Raw genomic sequence first — 17,816 nt, forward strand, 5'->3', positions numbered from 1 at the left:
CTGTGGTTCATGTTACAGACTGTGGTTCTTGGTATGAGCTGTGGTTCGTGTTACAGACTGTGGTTCGTGTTACAGACTGTGGTTCATGTTACAGACTGTGGTTCTTGGTATGAGCTGTGGTTCGTGTTACAGACTGCGGTTCATGTTACAGACTGTGGTTCGTGTTACAGACTGTGGTTCGTGTTACAGACTGTGGTTCGTGTTACAGACTGTGGTTCGTGTTACAGACTGTGGTTCGTGTTACAGACTGTGGTTCATGTTACAGACTGTGGTTCTTGGTATGAGCTGTGGTTCGTGTTACAGACTGCGGTTCATGTTACAGACTGTGGTTCGTGTTACAGACTGTGGTTCGTGTTACAGACTGTGGTTCATGTTACAGACTGTGGTTCTTGGTATGAGCTGTGGTTCGTGTTACAGACTGCGGTTCATGTTACAGACTGTGGTTCGTGTTACAGACTGTGGTTCTTGGTATGAGCTGTGGTTCGTGTTACAGACTGTGGTTCGTGTTACAGGCTGTGGTTCGTGTTACAGACTGTGGTTCAGGTTACAGACTGTGGTTCATGTTACAGACTGTGGTTCGTGTTACAGACTGTGGTTCATGTTACAGACTGTGGTTCGTGTTACAGACTGTGGTTCATGTTACAGACTGTGGTTCTTGGTATGAGCTGTGGTTCGTGTTACAGACTGTGGTTCATGTTACAGACTGTGGTTCGTGTTACAGACTGTGGTTCATGTTACAGACTGTGGTTCGTGTTACAGACTGTGGTTCGTGTTACAGACTGTGGTTCATGTTACAGACTGTGGTTCATGTTACAGACTGTGGTTCTTGGTATGAGCTGTGGTTCGTGTTACAGACTGTGGTTCTTGGTATGAGCTGTGGTTCGTGTTACAGACTGTGGTTCATGTTACAGACTGTGGTTCTTGGTATGAGCTGTGGTTCGTGTTACAGACTGTGGTTCTTGGTATGAGCTGTGGTTCGTGTTACAGACTGTGGTTCTTGGTATGAGCTGTGGTTCGTGTTACAGACTGTGGTTCTTGGTATGAGCTGTGGTTCATGTTACAGACTGTGGTTCTTGGTATGAGCTGTGGTTCGTGTTACAGACTGTGGTTCTTGGTATGAGCTGTGGTTCGTGTTACAGACTGTGGTTCATGTTACAGACTGTGGTTCTTGGTATGAGCTGTGGTTCGTGTTACAGACTGTGGTTCTTGGTATGAGCTGTGGTTCGTGTTACAGACTGTGGTTCATGTTACAGACTGTGGTTCGTGTTACAGACTGTGGTTCATGTTACAGACTGTGGTTCGTGTTACAGACTGTGGTTCATGTTACAGACTGTGGTTCGTGTTACAGACTGTGGTTCATGTTACAGACTGTGGTTCGTGTTACAGACTGTGGTTCATGTTACAGACTGTGGTTCATGTTACAGACTGTGGTTCTTGGTATGAGCTGTGGTTCATGTTACAGACTGTGGTTCATGTTACAGACTGTGGTTCTTGGTATGAGCTGTGGTTCATGTTACAGACTGTGGTTCATGTTACAGACTGTGGTTCTTGGTATGAGCTGTGGTTCGTGTTACAGACTGTGGTTCGTGTTACAGACTGGTTCATGTTACAGGCTGTGGTTCTTGGTATGAGCTGTGGTTCGTGTTACAGACTGTGGTTCTTGGTACAGGCTGTGGTTCGTGTTACAGACTGTGGTTCATGTTACAGACTGTGGTTCTTGGTATGAGCTGTGGTTCGTGTTACAGACTGCGGTTCATGTTACAGACTGTGGTTCGTGTTACAGACTGTGGTTCATGTTACAGACTGTGGTTCATGTTACAGACTGTGGTTCATGTTACAGACTGTGGTTCTTGGTATGAGCTGTGGTTCGTGTTACAGACTGTGGTTCTTGGTATGAGCTGTGGTTTGTGTTACAGACTTTGGTTCTTGGTACAGGCTGTGGTTCTTTGTTCAGGATGTGATTATCTGTTTTTTTGACACATCTGTTTATGTGTGTTTCAGGTATGACAGCAGCAGCTTCTCTCGTCTCTCTAGCCTGGGCTTTGGCATCCTACCAGAAGGCCTTGCGAGAATCTCGGGACGATAAAAAGCCCATAAGTTACTTTGCAGTCATCATCCAGTTCTGCTGGCACTTTTTCACCATAGCAGCCAGAGTCATCACATTTGCGCTGTTTGCTTCTGTTTTCCAACTCTACTTTGGTATCTTCATTGTCCTGCACTGGTGTATCATGACCTTCTGGATTGTCCACTGTGAGACGGACTTTTGCATCAGCAAGTGGGAGGAAATTGTGTTTGACATGGTGGTGGGCATAATTTACATCTTCTCCTGGTTTAACGTAAAGGAGGGACGGACAAGGTAAAGTTGCTAATTTCCTTTTTAATCCGTTAATTTGTTGTTTACATGTACAATGCAGAAGAAAGGAATTTAAAATGAAATAAAATTATAATTGGAAGTACTCTATTGTCCCACAGTGTACAATAACAGAATAATGTTAGGGACTAAATATACTTTTTTTTCAAACACGTACTTTTGCACACGTACCGCCATGTAAGTACTTGAGTTTAAATTTATTAAAGTGTTGAAAGATGTTTCCAATACACTTCAAAATTAAAAGTAAACAGAAAGAAACATAAAAAAACTAAAACTAATAAAGGTTCAACAAAGACGACCAGGGAACGTTTTATCAGTCTGTTTCCTGGGTATGAAAGGCACCAGCAGAAACAAAAAACAAGCTGTTCTCTCATCTTTACGTTTTGTGTTAAAAAGAACCAAAAAATCCAAAAAACTGTTTGTTTTTTAGTTTTTTTCATTGAACAAAAAATAATGAAAATACCATTTAGGGCTACAACTAACAATTGTTTTAATAGTCGACTAATCTGTATTTTTTTGATTAGTCACGATTATTTCTGTCACACCCGCCATCTGTGCTTCCAATTGATGCAGCTTTTTTCTTTTTTTTTTTTTTTTTCTTTTTTTTTTACAAGGTATGTTTTTTTTTTTACAAGGTATGTTTTACCCAAACCTCTTCATTTGCATCATATGCATATCACCCAGATTTCCAGTTGATCACAACATAATGTTCTTTGTTAAAGTAAAATGACTCCTGAACCAGCTGAATATCAAATATAAGCTAAACAGCTTTTGAAACAAACAAACGTTTTCATAATGTCACATCCAAACTACAGAATTTGCCTCAAAAAGAAAATGCAAAATAAATAAACTATTTGGTAGCACTTTACAGATCGGTAATTATATGGTAATTATGTGGTAATTTCATAGAAACAAAGAAGAAATTACTTGGTAATTACAGATAAAACCCCATAATTACTAGTGGAAATATCCAGGAATCCTAGTAGTAATACTGGAAACATCATAGCGACAAGAGACTCAAGCTGATGTTAAATAGGTAATAAGGGTCCAGTTACCCAAAGCAATAGGAGGGTAACATATTTCACAAGAATGTGAAACTATGTGGTATAGTATTAATATTGTGTAATTACTTAGTAGCTGCCCGGAAATGTCATCAAAGATCTATATATGCTTAAAGAAAAGAATAATTATGTTGAGATAATATCATTATTACCAAATATAAGAGGTTGGTTTCTATGTAATAACCACAAACCAAGGCTGTAAAAATATGCATTTATTGTTTCCCTTTTATTTCATAGTAACAGTAAATTACAGCAGCAACAAAAACCAGGAAACAACATCAGTAGTGTCTAGGTAATAACCAGGAATCAGTACTGTAAAGTAAAACGTGACTTGTTTCCGTGTTATTACATGGTTATGTTACATTACAGCAGGCATCCTCATTTACAAACAAAAACCAGGAAACAACATCAGTAGTGTCTAGGTAATAACCAGGAATCAGTACTGTAAAGTAAAATGTGACTTGTTTCCGTGTTATTACATGGTTATGTTACATTACAGCAGGCATCCTCATTTACAAACAAAAACCAGGAAACAACATCAGTAGTGTCTAGGTAATAACCAGGAATCAGTACTGTAAAGTAAAATGTGACTTGTTTCCGTGTTATTACATGGTTATGTTACATTACAGCAGGCATCCTCATTTACAAACAAAAACCAGGAAACAACATCAGTAGTGTCTAGGTAATAACCAGGAATCAGTACTGTAAAGTAAAACGTGACTTGTTTCCGTGTTATTACATGGTTATGTTACATTACAGCAGGCATCCTCATTTACAAACAATAACCAGGAAACAACATCAGTAGTGTCTAGGTAATAACCAGGAATCAGTACTGTAAAGTAAAACGTGACTTGTTTCCGTGTTATTACATGGTTATGTTACATTACAGCAGGCATCCTCATTTACAAACAAAAACCAGGAAACAACATCAGTAGTGTCTAGGTAATAACCAGGAATCAGTACTGTAAAGTAAAACGTGACTTGTTTCTATGTTATTACATGGTTATGTTACATTACAGCAGGCATCCTCATTTACAAACAATAACCAGGAAACAACATCAGTAGTTTCTAGGTAATATACAGAATTTCCAAAAACTTGAACTTGTATTCTTGTGACTGGATGAACAAGAAAGTCTGATGATCTGCTCGTTAATGTATCTGCATAGTTTTCTCAATGTGGGCTTTGGCCACCAATGGTCACTCTTACTGGAACTTGCAGTCTAAAATATCTTTGTGTTGAGCAGCAGTCCTCCATCATTCTGTGGCAAATTTGAACTTCAAACAGTTCTGCAACCCTCAGCATCTTCTCATCCGAGCTGCAACAAGTTGCCCTCCAACAAATTGCAATAGCAACAAGGACAAAACAAGGATGACGTAACTGGCAGCTATCTGAACAACAGTCTTGCTGTCATCAAGATTACATTAAAAATGGACAACCCTTGTCCAGGTATAGCACCAGTCCCACCTAACTCTGGGGTATTTGCAATTTACAGGTTATACAACACTGCTGGAAGTGCCCTGGCCACTTGGTTTATGTTTATGTCTTTCACATTTTCCATCATGACTCAACTTTTTAGGCAGTCAGGTGGATCATCTGATAGCTAATAGCTGTTTAGCCCGCTAGCTTTGTTAGCGTCTGCAGCAATGGTTAAATGTGTCACTCACCATTGTGAGCTGAAATGTGCAAACTTTGTAAACTGTTTTCAGTTCAGTTAAGTCGGAGTGATTTTGATAGACGTTTAGAGGGGCAAACTTTTTAAGACTGTTTAAATGTTTAAAAAGGCCAATGAAATGTCCCTTGTGTTGTTCCTGTGAGGCAAGAAGAATCCCAGGTCCAGAGCTAAACCCATGAGTTGCTCTTCATCTACTGAGGTTTTGTTGTCATTGTTCGCTCATCATCAACTGAATGCCCAGATGATCCACCTGACTGCTTAAAAAGTTGCGTTACCATCTACAACACATGCTCTGTTTACATTTAGACCACAACTACTTATGCACTTATTACATTTTACGATTGATTTTCATATGTATATTATGCTGGAGTTAATGATCATCAGATTCATTACAGTGATGCACCTATTTTATTTTTCTAACCACTTAGTCCATTTTTCGATCTTGGGGAAGCTGGAGACTATCCCAGCAATTAGCAGGCGAAAGGCAGGGTACAGGTCTTCAGTCTATTGTAAGGCCAACACAGAAAGACAGAATCAGAGACAAACAACCATTTACACTCACATCCACTCCTAGGGAATATTTAGAGTTATCAGTGAACTTAACTTGCATGTCCTTGGATGGTAGGAAGAAGCCGGAGTACCCGCAGAGAGCCCATGCAAACATGGGTATAACATGCAATGTTTCATTCTTTGGAAAATGTATCCATAAAGTTGAGACACCAACTTTTATTTAAATACATACACTTCAAACCGTCAGTCATGATGGAAAATGTGAATGACATAAACACAAGCCAAGTGGCCTTAATGATAGCAAGACTGTTGTTTAGGTTGCGCCGCCATTGGTCTTGAGTTGTTCTTCATTGGTTAAGAAGACGTTGCACAAAATTACGACACTGCCCCCTGCCCTTCCTGTGGGGCTTTGAGTCATTTACTTGATGTTTACAGTTCTTATACTGTCTGAAAAGCCGCGGCGTTAAGATGCCTGGCTCAGCGTTTTATCAGCAAAGCCGTTGCGGGCGTTTCTAACACGACGCGTTGACAATTAAATTTTGCGTCGTTGAATTTTTATTGTCGACATTGTCGACGAATCATTGCAGCCCTAATACCATTCCATATTTAGTTTCATCGGTGGACGGGACTATGAAACCCGCCGGTGCATTGCCCTTCAATATAAAGCTCCTGCTCAGGCAGACATGGAGAAACTAACTTTAATTGTATTGCCTGTCATATGTATCGATTCCAAATTAAAGCAAATTGTTTACACTTTTACAGGAGTGCAAAAGATATAAAATTGAGGTTGATTTATCTATGTATAGAGCTGTCATCCATATAAGATAATATTACAGACTAATCACGTTATGATGCGGCAGGTTTATTGTAAGAACAAAAAATGTGACATAACTTTGTTAGAAAAATATGAAAGATATATTATCATGAGATAGTTTTATTGTAAAACCGTGAAAAAAATTCATTTTAGGATGTAATTTGTTTTATTTATTTTTATTTATATCCGTCAGTCCTCCCCAGAATATTCTGTCTCCTCGCTGTCCTTCGCATAGCTGAGGTTCTGCTCTGTCCCTCTCTGCTGTGTGATCTCTGCCGCTGGCCCTCCTGCTGTCATCATCACTATATTTTAACCTATACGAACCCAGCATGACATATATGATACATACAGTTTCTGAGACATTTGGCATCACTTTATATGGTACAAACTTTGTTTGTGGAACACATTCTTATTTTTGTCCTTTGCCTCTTAATGGACACGAGAATTCTCCCCTTGATTTTTGTTTCTTCCACAAAACGAAAAAAAGAGCTTGTTTTCATGTTTCTGCCTTTCATACCCAGGAAACAGACAGATAAAAAATTCCCTGGTCAACAATAAGAACATGTCAGTGTCCTCCCTACAGAGCCTCAGCAAAAATGAAGCTCCTGCTAGTTTCCATGAAGATTAAGCTTCTGCTGGTTTCCATGGAAATGAAGGGGGTTAATAGTGAAGTATTCTGTCTTCCTATGATAAAGTATGTTGGGCTGCACATCTTTCTGGACCTTCATGGAGTTTCTCAGGTGAATGTGGATCTATACCTGGATTCTCTAGACTCCATTAATAAAGTTGTCCATCATCATCGTCATCATCATCATCATCATCATCATCAGCTGGTGCCTTCCTGACATATTTACCTGGTAACACCTCTAATAAACACCTGCTCAACTTCACTTTTTACTTTCTACTGTTGAACATCATCATCCTCATCACATATTACTTTACTCATTCCTAGGATTACTTATTGCTAGGATTACTTTACTCATTCCTAGGATTACTTTACTCATTCCAAGGATTACTTTACTCATTCTTAGGATTACTTTACTTATTCCTAGGATTACTTTACTTATTCTTAGGATTACTTTACTTATTCCTAGGATTACTTTACTTATTCCTAGGATTACTTTACTTATTCTTAGGATTACTTTACTTATTCTTAGGATTACTTTACTTATTCCTAGGATTACTTTACTTATTCTTAGGATTACTTTACTTATTCCTAGGATTACTTTACTCATTCTTAGGATTACTTTACTTATTCTTAGGATTACTTTACTTATTCCTAGGATTACTTTACTTATTCCTAGGATTACTTTACTCATTCCTAGGGTTACTTTACTTATTCTTAGGGTTACTTTACTTATTCTTAGGATTACTTTACTTATTCCTAGGATTACTTTACTCATTCTTAGGATTACTTTACACATTCTTAGGATTACTTTACTTATTCCTAGGATTACTTTACTCATTCTTAGGATTACTTTACTTATTCCTAGGATTACTTTACTTATTCTTAGGATTACTTTACTTATTCCTAGGATTACTTTACTCATTCTTAGGATTACTTTACTTATTCCTAGGATTACTTTACTCATTCTTAGGATTACTTTACTTATTCCTAGGATTACTTTACTCATTCTTAGGATTACTTTACTTATTCCTAGGATTACTTTACTCATTCCTAGGATTACTTTACTCATTCCTAGGATTACTTTACTTATTCTTATGATTACTTTACTTATTCCTAGGATTACTTTACTCATTCTTAGGGTTACTTTACTCATTCCAAGGATTACTTTACTTATTCTTAGGATTACTTTACTTATTCCTAGGATTACTTTACTCATTCTTAGGATTACTTTACTCATTCTTAGGATTACTTTACTTATTCCTAGGATTACTTTACTTATTCTTAGGATTACTTTACTTATTCCAAGGATTACTTTACTTATTCTTAGGATTACTTTACTTATTCCTAGGATTACTTTACTCATTCCTAGGATTACTTTACTTATTCTTAGGATTACTTTACTTATTCCTAGGATTACTTTACTCATTCTTAGGATTACTTTACTCATTCCAAGGATTACTTTACTTATTCTTAGGATTACTTTACTTATTCCTAGGATTACTTTACTCATTCTTAGGATTACTTTACTTATTCCTAGGATTACTTTACTCATTCTTAGGATTACTTTACTTATTCCTAGGATTACTTTACTTATTCCTAGGATTACTTTACTCATTCTTAGGATTACTTTACTCATTCCAAGGATTACTTTACTTATTCCTAGGATTACTTTACTCATTCCAAGGATTACTTTACTTATTCCTAGGATTACTTTACTTATTCTTAGGATTACTTTACTTATTTTTAGGATTACTTTACTCATTCCAAGGATTACTTTACTTATTCTTAGGATTACTTTACTCATTTTTAGGATTACTTTACTTATTCTTAGGATTACTTTACTTATTCCTAGGATTACTTGACTCATTCTTAGGATTACTTTACTTATTCCTAGGATTACTTTACTCATTCTTAGGATTACTTTACTTATTCCTAGGATTACTTTACTTATTCCTAGGATAACTTTACTCATTCCAAGGATTACTTTACTTATTCTTAGGATTACTTTGCTTATTCTTAGGATTACTTTACTTATTCCTAGGATTACTTTACTCATTCTTAGGATTACTTTACTTATTCCTAGGATTACTTTACTCATTCTTAGGATTACTTTACTTATTCCTAGGATTACTTTACTTATTCCTAGGATAACTTCACTCATTCCAAGGATTACTTTACTTATTCTTAGGATTACTTTACTTATTCCTAGGATTACTTTATTCATTCCAAGGATTACTTTACTTATTCTTAGGATTACTTTACTTATTCCTAGGATTACTTTACTTGTTCCTAGGATAACTTTACTCATTCCAAGGATTTCTTTACTTATTCTTAGGATTACTTTACTTATTCCTAGGATTACTTTATTCATTCCAAGGATTACTTTACTTATTCTTAGGATTACTTTACTCATTCTTAGGATTACTTTACTTATTCCTAGGATTACTTTACTTATTCTTAGGATTACTTTACTCATTCTTAGGATTACTTTACTTATTCCTAGGATTACTTTACTCATTCCAAGGATTACTTTACTCATTCTTAGGTTTACTTTACTTATTCCTAGGATTACTTTACTTATTCCTAGGATTACTTTACTCATTCTTAGGATAACTTTACTTATTCCTAGGATTACTTTACTTATTCCTAGGATAACTTTACTCATTCCAAGGATTACTTTACTTATTCTTAGGATTACTTTACTTATTTTTAGGATTACTTTACTCATTCCAAGGATTACTTTACTTATTTTTAGGATTACTTTACTCATTCTTAGGATTACTTTACTTATTCCTAGGATTACTTTACTTATTCTTAGGATTACTTTACTCATTCTTAGGATTACTTTACTTATTCCTAGGATTACTTTACTTATTCTTAGGATTAGTTTACTTATTCCTAGGATTACTTTACTCATTCCTAGGATTACTTTAATTATTCTTGGGATTACTTTACTTATTCCTAGGATTACTTTACTCATTCTTAGGATTACGTTACTTATTCCTAGGATTACTTTACTCATTCTTAGGATTACTTTACTTATTCCTAGGATTACTTTACTCATTCTTAGGATTAATTTACTCATTCCAAGGATTACTTTACTCATTCTTAGGATTACTTTACTTATTTTTAGGATTACTTTACTCATTCTTAGGATTACTTTACTTATTCCTAGGATTACTTTACTTATTCTTAGGATTACTTTACTCATTCTTAGGATTACTTTACTTATTCCTAGGATTACTTTACTTAATCTTAGGATTAGTTTACTTATTCCTAGGATTACTTTACTCATTCCTAGGATTACTTTACTTATTCTTGGGATTACTTTACTTATTCCTAGGATTACTTTACTCATTCTTAGGATTACTTTACTCATTCCAAGGATTACTTTACTTATTCTTAGGATTACTTTACTTATTCTTAGGATTACTTTACTTATTCCTAGGATTACTTTACTTATTCCTAGGATTACTTTACTCATTCTTAGGATTAATTTACTCATTCCAAGGATTACTTTACTTATTCCTAAGATTACTTTACTTATTCTTAGGATTACTTTACTTATTCCTAGGATTACTTTACTCATTCCAAGGATTACTTTACTTATTCTTAGTATTACTTTACTTATTCCTAGGATTACTTTACACATTCTTAGGATTACTTTACTTATTCCTGGGATTACTTTACTCATTCTTAGGATTACTTTACTTATTCCTAGGATTACTTTACTCATTCTTAGGATTACTTTACTTATTCCTAGGATTACTTTACTCATTCTTAGGATTACTTTACTTATTCCTAGGATTACTTTACTCATTCTTAGGATTACTTTACTTATTCCTAGGATTACTTTACTTATTCTTAGGATGACTTTACTTATTCCTAGGATTACTTTACTTATTCTTAGGATTACTTTACTTATTCCTAGGATTACTTTACTTATTCCTAGGATTACTTTACTCATTCCTAGGATTACTTTACTTATTCTTAGGATTACTTTACTTATTCCTAGGATTACTTTACTCATTCTTAGGATTAATTTACTCATTCCAAGGATTACTTTACTTATTCTTAGGATTACTTTACTTATTCCTAGGATTACTTTACTCATTCTTAGGATTACTTTACTTATTCCTAGGATTACTTTACTCATTCTTAGGATTACTTTACTTATTCCTAGGATTACTTTACTTATTCCTAGGATTACTTTACTCATTCTTAGGATTACTTTACTCATTCCAAGGATTACTTTACTTATTCCTAGGATTACTTTACTCATTCCAAGGATTACTTTACTTATTCCTAGGATTACTTTACTTATTCTTAGGATTACTTTACTTATTTTTAGGATTACTTTACTCATTCCAAGGATTACTTTACTTATTCTTAGGATTACTTTACTCATTTTTAGGATCACTTTACTTATTCTTAGGATTACTTTACTTATTCCTAGGGTTACTTGACTCATTCTTAGGATTACTTTACTTATTCCTAGGATTACTTTACTCATTCTTAGGATTACTTTACTTATTCCTAGGATTACTTTACTTATTCCTAGGATAACTTTACTCATTCCAAGGATTACTTTACTTATTCTTAGGATTACTTTACTTATTCTTAGGATTACTTTACTTATTCCTAGGATTACTTTACTCATTCTTAGGATTACTTTACTTATTCCTAGGATTACTTTACTCATTCTTAGGATTACTTTACTTATTCCTAGGATTATTTTACTTATTCCTAGGATAACTTCACTCATTCCAAGGATTACTTTACTTATTCTTAGGATTACTTTACTTATTCCTAGGATTACTTTATTCATTCCAAGGATTACTTTACTTATTCTTAGGATTACTTTACTTATTCCTAGGATTACTTTACTCATTCTTAGGATTACTTTACTTATTCCTAGGATTACTTTACTTGTTCCTAGGATAACTTTACTCATTCCAAGGATTACTTTACTTATTCTTAGGATTACTTTACTTATTCCAAGGATTACTTTATTCATTCCAAGGATTACTTTACTTATTCTTAGGATTACTTTACTCATTCTTAGGATTACTTTACTTATTCCTAGGATTACTTTACTCATTCCAAGGATTACTTTACTTATTCTTAGGATTACTTTACTTATTCTTAGGATTACTTTACTTATTCCTAGGATTACTTTACTCATTCTTAGGATTACTTTACTTATTCCTAGGATTACTTTACTCATTCCTAGGATTACTTTAATTATTCTTGGGATTACTTTACTTATTCCTAGGATTACTTTACTCATTCTTAGGATTACATTACTTATTCCTAGGATTACTTTACTCATTCTTAGGATTACTTTACTTATTCCTAGGATTACTTTACTCATTCTTAGGATTAATTTACTCATTCCAAGGATTACTTTACTCATTCTTAGGATTACTTTACTTATTTTTAGGATTACTTTACTCATTCTTAGGATTACTTTACTTATTCCTAGGATTACTTTACTTATTCTTAGGATTACTTTACTCATTCTTAGGATTACTTTACTTATTCCTAGGATTACTTTACTTAATCTTAGGATTAGTTTACTTATTCCTAGGATAACTTTACTCATTCCAAGGATTACTTTACTTATTCTTAGGATTACTTTACTTATTCCAAGGATTACTTTATTCATTCCAAGGATTACTTTACTTATTCTTAGGATTACTTTACTCATTCTTAGGATTACTTTACTTATTCCTAGGATTACTTTACTCATTCCAAGGATTACTTTACTTATTCTTAGGATTACTTTACTTATTCTTAGGATTACTTTACTTATTCCTAGGATTACTTTACTCATTCTTAGGATTACTTTACTTATTCCTAGGATTATTTTACTTATTCCTAGGATAACTTCACTCATTCCAAGGATTACTTTACTTATTCTTAGGATTACTTTACTTATTCCTGGGATTACTTTACTCATTCTTAGGATTACTTTACTTATTCCTAGGATTACTTTACTCATTCTTAGGATTACTTTACTTATTCCTAGGATTACTTTACTCATTCTTAGGATTACTTTACTTATTCCTAGGATTACTTTACTCATTCTTAGGATTACTTTACTCATTCTTAGGATTACTTTACTTATTCCTAGGATTACTTTACTTATTCTTAGGATGACTTTACTTATTCCTAGGATTACTTTACTTATTCTTAGGATTACTTTACTTATTCCTAGGATTACTTTACTTATTCTTAGGATTACTTTACTTATTCCTAGGATTACTTTACTCATTCCTAGGATTACTTTACTTATTCTTATGATTACTTTACTTATTCCTAGGATTACTTTACTCATTCTTAGGATTACTTTACTCATTCCAAGGATTACTTTACTTATTCTTAGGATTACTTTACTTATTCCTAGGATAACTTTACTCATTCCAAGGATTACTTTACTTATTCTTAGTATTACTTTACTTATTCCTAGGATTACTTTATTTATTCCAAGGATTACTTTACTTATTCTTAGGATTACTTTACTCATTCTTAGGATTACTTTACTTATTCCTAGGATTACTTTACTTATTCTTAGGATTACTTTACTCATTCTTAGGATTACTTTACTTATTCCTAGGATTACTTTACTCATTCTTAGGATTACTTTACTCATTCTTAGGATTACTTTACTTATTCCTAGGATTACTTTACTCATTCCAAGGATTACTTTACTTATTCTTAGGATTACTTTACTCATTCCAAGGATTACTTTACTTATTCTTAGGATTACTTTACTTATTTTTAGGATTACTTTACTCATTCCAAGGATTACTTTACTTATTCTTAGGATTACTTTACTCATTCTTAGGATTACTTTACTTATTCCTAGGATTACTTTACTTATTCTTAGGATTGCTCTACTCATTCTTAGGATTACTTTACTAATTCTTAGGATTACTTTACTTATTCCTAGGATTACTTTACTCATTCTTAGGATTACTTTACTTATTCCTAGGATTACTTTACTCATTCTTAGGATTACCTTACTTATTCCTAGGATTACTTTACTCATTCTTAGGATTACTTTACTCATTCTTAGGATTACTTTACTTATTCCTAGGATTACTTTACTTATTCTTAGGATGACTTTACTTATTCCTAGGATGACTTTACTTATTCTTAGGATTACTTTACTTATTCCTAGGATTACTTTACTTATTCTTAGGATTACTTTACTTATTCCTAGGATTACTTTACTCATTCCTAGGATTACTTTACTTATTCTTATGATTACTTTACTTATTCCTAGGATTACTTTACTCATTCTTAGGATTACTTTACTTATTCCAAGGATTACTTTACTTATTCTTAGGATTACTTTACTTATTCCTAGGATAACTTTACTCATTCCAAGGATTACTTTACTTATTCTTAGTATTACTTTACTTATTCCTAGGATTACTTTATTTATTCCAAGGATTACTTTACTTATTCTTAGGATTACTTTACTCATTCTTAGGATTACTTTACTTATTCCTAGGATTACTTTACTTATTCTTAGGATTACTTTACTCATTCTTAGGATTACTTTACTTATTCCTAGGATTACTTTACTCATTCTTAGGATTACTTTACTCATTCTTAGGATTACTTTACTTATTCCTAGGATTACTTTACTCATTCCAAGGATTACTTTACTTATTCTTAGGATTACTTTACTCATTCCAAGGATTACTTTACTTATTCTTAGGATTACTTTACTTATTTTTAGGATTACTTTACTCATTCCAAGGATTACTTTACTTATTCTTAGGATTACTTTACTCATTCTTAGGATTACTTTACTTATTCCTAGGATTACTTTACTTATTCTTAGGATTGCTTTACTCATTCTTAGGATTACTTTACTAATTTCTAAATGACTTTGGCTGCTTTGAGGACCTTTGAGGTGGCCGTGGTTAGCATGAAAAGTAGACAGTTGCTTATGCTGATGCAGGTTGAACAGATTTTTTTAAATAAAACAGCTGACGAAAGTGGTGACAAGTACAAATATTTTTCCATCATCTGGCAGACCCAGCCATGTGCACAGCCTGTCCTGCAGTGAACTAAGGTTTTTATTAAATATAATGAAGCTGGGTACATTGCACGTAAAAGCACAGACACCCCCACACATTTAATCCTGCCCTGACGCAGACAAAGCAGTAGCGTTGAGAGCAGGAACAATGTTGTCACTTCTCATGGAGAACGTAACGAGCTTAAAGCATAGCTTGACTTGGACACTTTCTTTTGAAACCAACATTATACTTATAGCCCTTGTTGTTATAAATATATACTTATTTTATTCTGGGTACGTCACTTCAGAAAAGAAAAATTAGGCCCTGAAAGAGAAGACAATAAGAAGTTTACACACAATGAAAAAGAAGACTTTAAACGCCTCTGAAAATATCTGAAATAGTGAGAAATGGTTGAAAAGTGAGATCACTCAGTGACATCATTTGGATCCATCACAGGTTTCTCACAGGTTGTCAGTGCCGAGAGGCAAAATGAAAAGGTCCGGATTTAAGCTGAAATTCACGTCTTCTCATCATGTCTGTTTTGGCAGGTGTCGTCTCTTCATCTATTACCTGGTCATCCTGGTAGAGAACGCTGCTCTCAGTGCGTTGTGGTATCTTTACCGAACACCGAACACCACAGACGCCTTTGCCGTCCCAGCACTCTGTGTCATCTTCAGCAGCTTCCTCACTGGTGTGGTCTTCATGCTCATGTACTATGCTTTTTTCCATCCCAACGGGCCTCGCTTTGGACGTTCACTAAGTGGCCAGGGACTGGATCTGGACCCCACTGCTCAGTTCTCCACGCTACCGTCTGAGGGGACCACCAACTCGCTGCGCTCCAACCGAGGCGCCACCACCACCCTGGAGCGTGACATGGGGAAGTACTCTGAACGGGATGGCTGCATGCCGGTGTTTCAGGTCCGACCCACAGTGCCATCAACGCCGTCATCACGTACACCACGCCTGGATGAGACGGTCATCAAAATCGACCTCTGCAGGAACCGCTACCCAGCCTGGGAGCGCCATGTTCTCGACCGCAGTATACGCAAAGCAATCCTGGCCATAGACTGCTCAGTGACGCCTCCTCGTCTGCAGTACAAAGACGACGCTCTGGTCCAGGAAAGGCTGGAATATGAGACCACGCTATAGTCCCACCGTACAGCACCAGAGGCTTGTCCCGCTCCAACACAAACAGCAACAGGGATGACTTTTTGGTTTTCCTATCTAATTTCTGCTTTTCCTTTTTCCATTCCCTGGCAGAAGCATTCAGGATGGTTAGAAGGGAATAAAGCAACCATTTGGAATAAGCCCAGTTGACGGATTGTTTGTGGGATCTTCACTGTTGTTTCACTTTCACCCATCAGGGAAATTCTTTCTGAGACGGACCGCAAACAAAACAGCAAAATGAGATGACGACCTTTACAGGAAAAGGTGTTTGGAAGGGAGCATCATCATGTTAACGTTAAAGATCTAATGTTCCAAAGTGATGTAGACATAAATGTTCAGGCATATCTTCCTTTACTTCTGTCTGGAAGTAATGATGAGATGATCCCACAGCAGCATGATCCTGTCCTTTTAGTGCCAAAAACCCTTCTGGGAAATGTTGTCCATAGCATCCGAGGACCAACTTAGAGATGGCTGAGGAGCCCAAAAGCCTCTGGTTCTGGCTCTGATCTGCACTCAAAGATGATCAGACAGAAAGTGAACTAGAGGAGCAGTCAAGTAGCAACCATAATTATATCTGTTTTCTTTCAATGAAATCACCTAAACCTGGCTGGATGAAAAAAGGAACACACTAATTAGACATCTATTCCTCCCACAATGATAAGTCAAATACAAAGAATGGCAAGAAAAAAATCCTCCAGCAGCTCAGCTATCTGCAGAGGAGACTGGTGAACCTGCCTGTGCTCTCATAGTCATGGTTTATAGTAGAGGATGTGGAGCAGAGAGCATAAAAACAATGAACAGCAGAGAGAGAGAGGAACCATGTCCCAGGAAACTGGACTGAGGAAGGAGAAACAACGTCCAGCCAAAAGTCCATAAGCTGAATGCAGTTTTCTGATAAACTGCTGAACATGGCAGAGATTTTGACAGATGGTTTAGAAGCTACTGATGTCCTCATAATGCTGTGCTATTCGTCGCGCATGCGTGTGTGTGTGTGTGTGTGTGTGTGTGTGTGTGTGTGTGTGTGTGTGTGTGTGTGTGTGTGTGTGTGTGTGCAGACATGCTTTCCTACATGATATGAACCAACATGTAACTTCACACCAACCTATCGTTGACTTGTGTAAATTTTGGGACAGCGGTTGGCTCCTTGTTGGTACAGAGTGGGTTTGTAGGTGTAAGACCTGGTTTGGGGGGGGCCGGGTTCGTGTCAGGAAGGGGTCGGTGTCGGGGCGGGGTTGGTGTCGGGACGGGGTTGGTGTCGGGGTTCCTGTCGGGGCGGGGTTGGTGTCAGGACGGGGTTTGTGTCGGGGCAGGGTTGGTGTCGGGGCGGGGCTCGTGTCGGGGTTCCTGTCGGGGCAGGGTTGGTGTCAGGACGGGGTTGGTGTCGGGGCAGGGTTGGTGTCAGGACGGGGTTGGTGTCGGGGCAGGGTTGGTGTCGGGGCAGGGTTGGTGTCGGGGCGGGGTTGGTGTCGGGACGGGGTTGGTGTCGGGGTTCCTGTCGGGGCGGGGTTGGTGTCAGGACGGGGTTTGTGTCAGGAAGGGGTTGGTGTCGGGGCGGG

The 17,816-nt window shown here is 36.1% G+C and overlaps 1 protein-coding gene across 1 annotated transcript in view; it reads left to right on the forward strand.

Annotated features, from left to right (window-relative positions):
• xkr4 (XK related 4) overlaps positions 1-16,242 on the forward strand; it is a gene marked incomplete at both ends in the record, with an annotated part of 29,860 nt that extends 13,618 nt beyond the window's left edge. Inside the window, 2 exons of the mRNA XM_079243282.1 lie at positions 2,002-2,356; positions 15,642-16,242. Coding sequence (XP_079099408.1) covers positions 2,002-2,356; positions 15,642-16,242 — 956 coding nt within the window. The remainder of the gene's footprint in view (positions 1-2,001; positions 2,357-15,641) is intronic.
• Positions 16,243-17,816: the final 1,574 nt, after the last annotated feature.

This window comes from Telmatherina bonti (genome assembly GCF_933228915.1).
Source record: "Telmatherina bonti genome assembly, chromosome: 7".
Lineage (NCBI taxonomy): Eukaryota > Metazoa > Chordata > Actinopteri > Atheriniformes > Telmatherinidae > Telmatherina > Telmatherina bonti.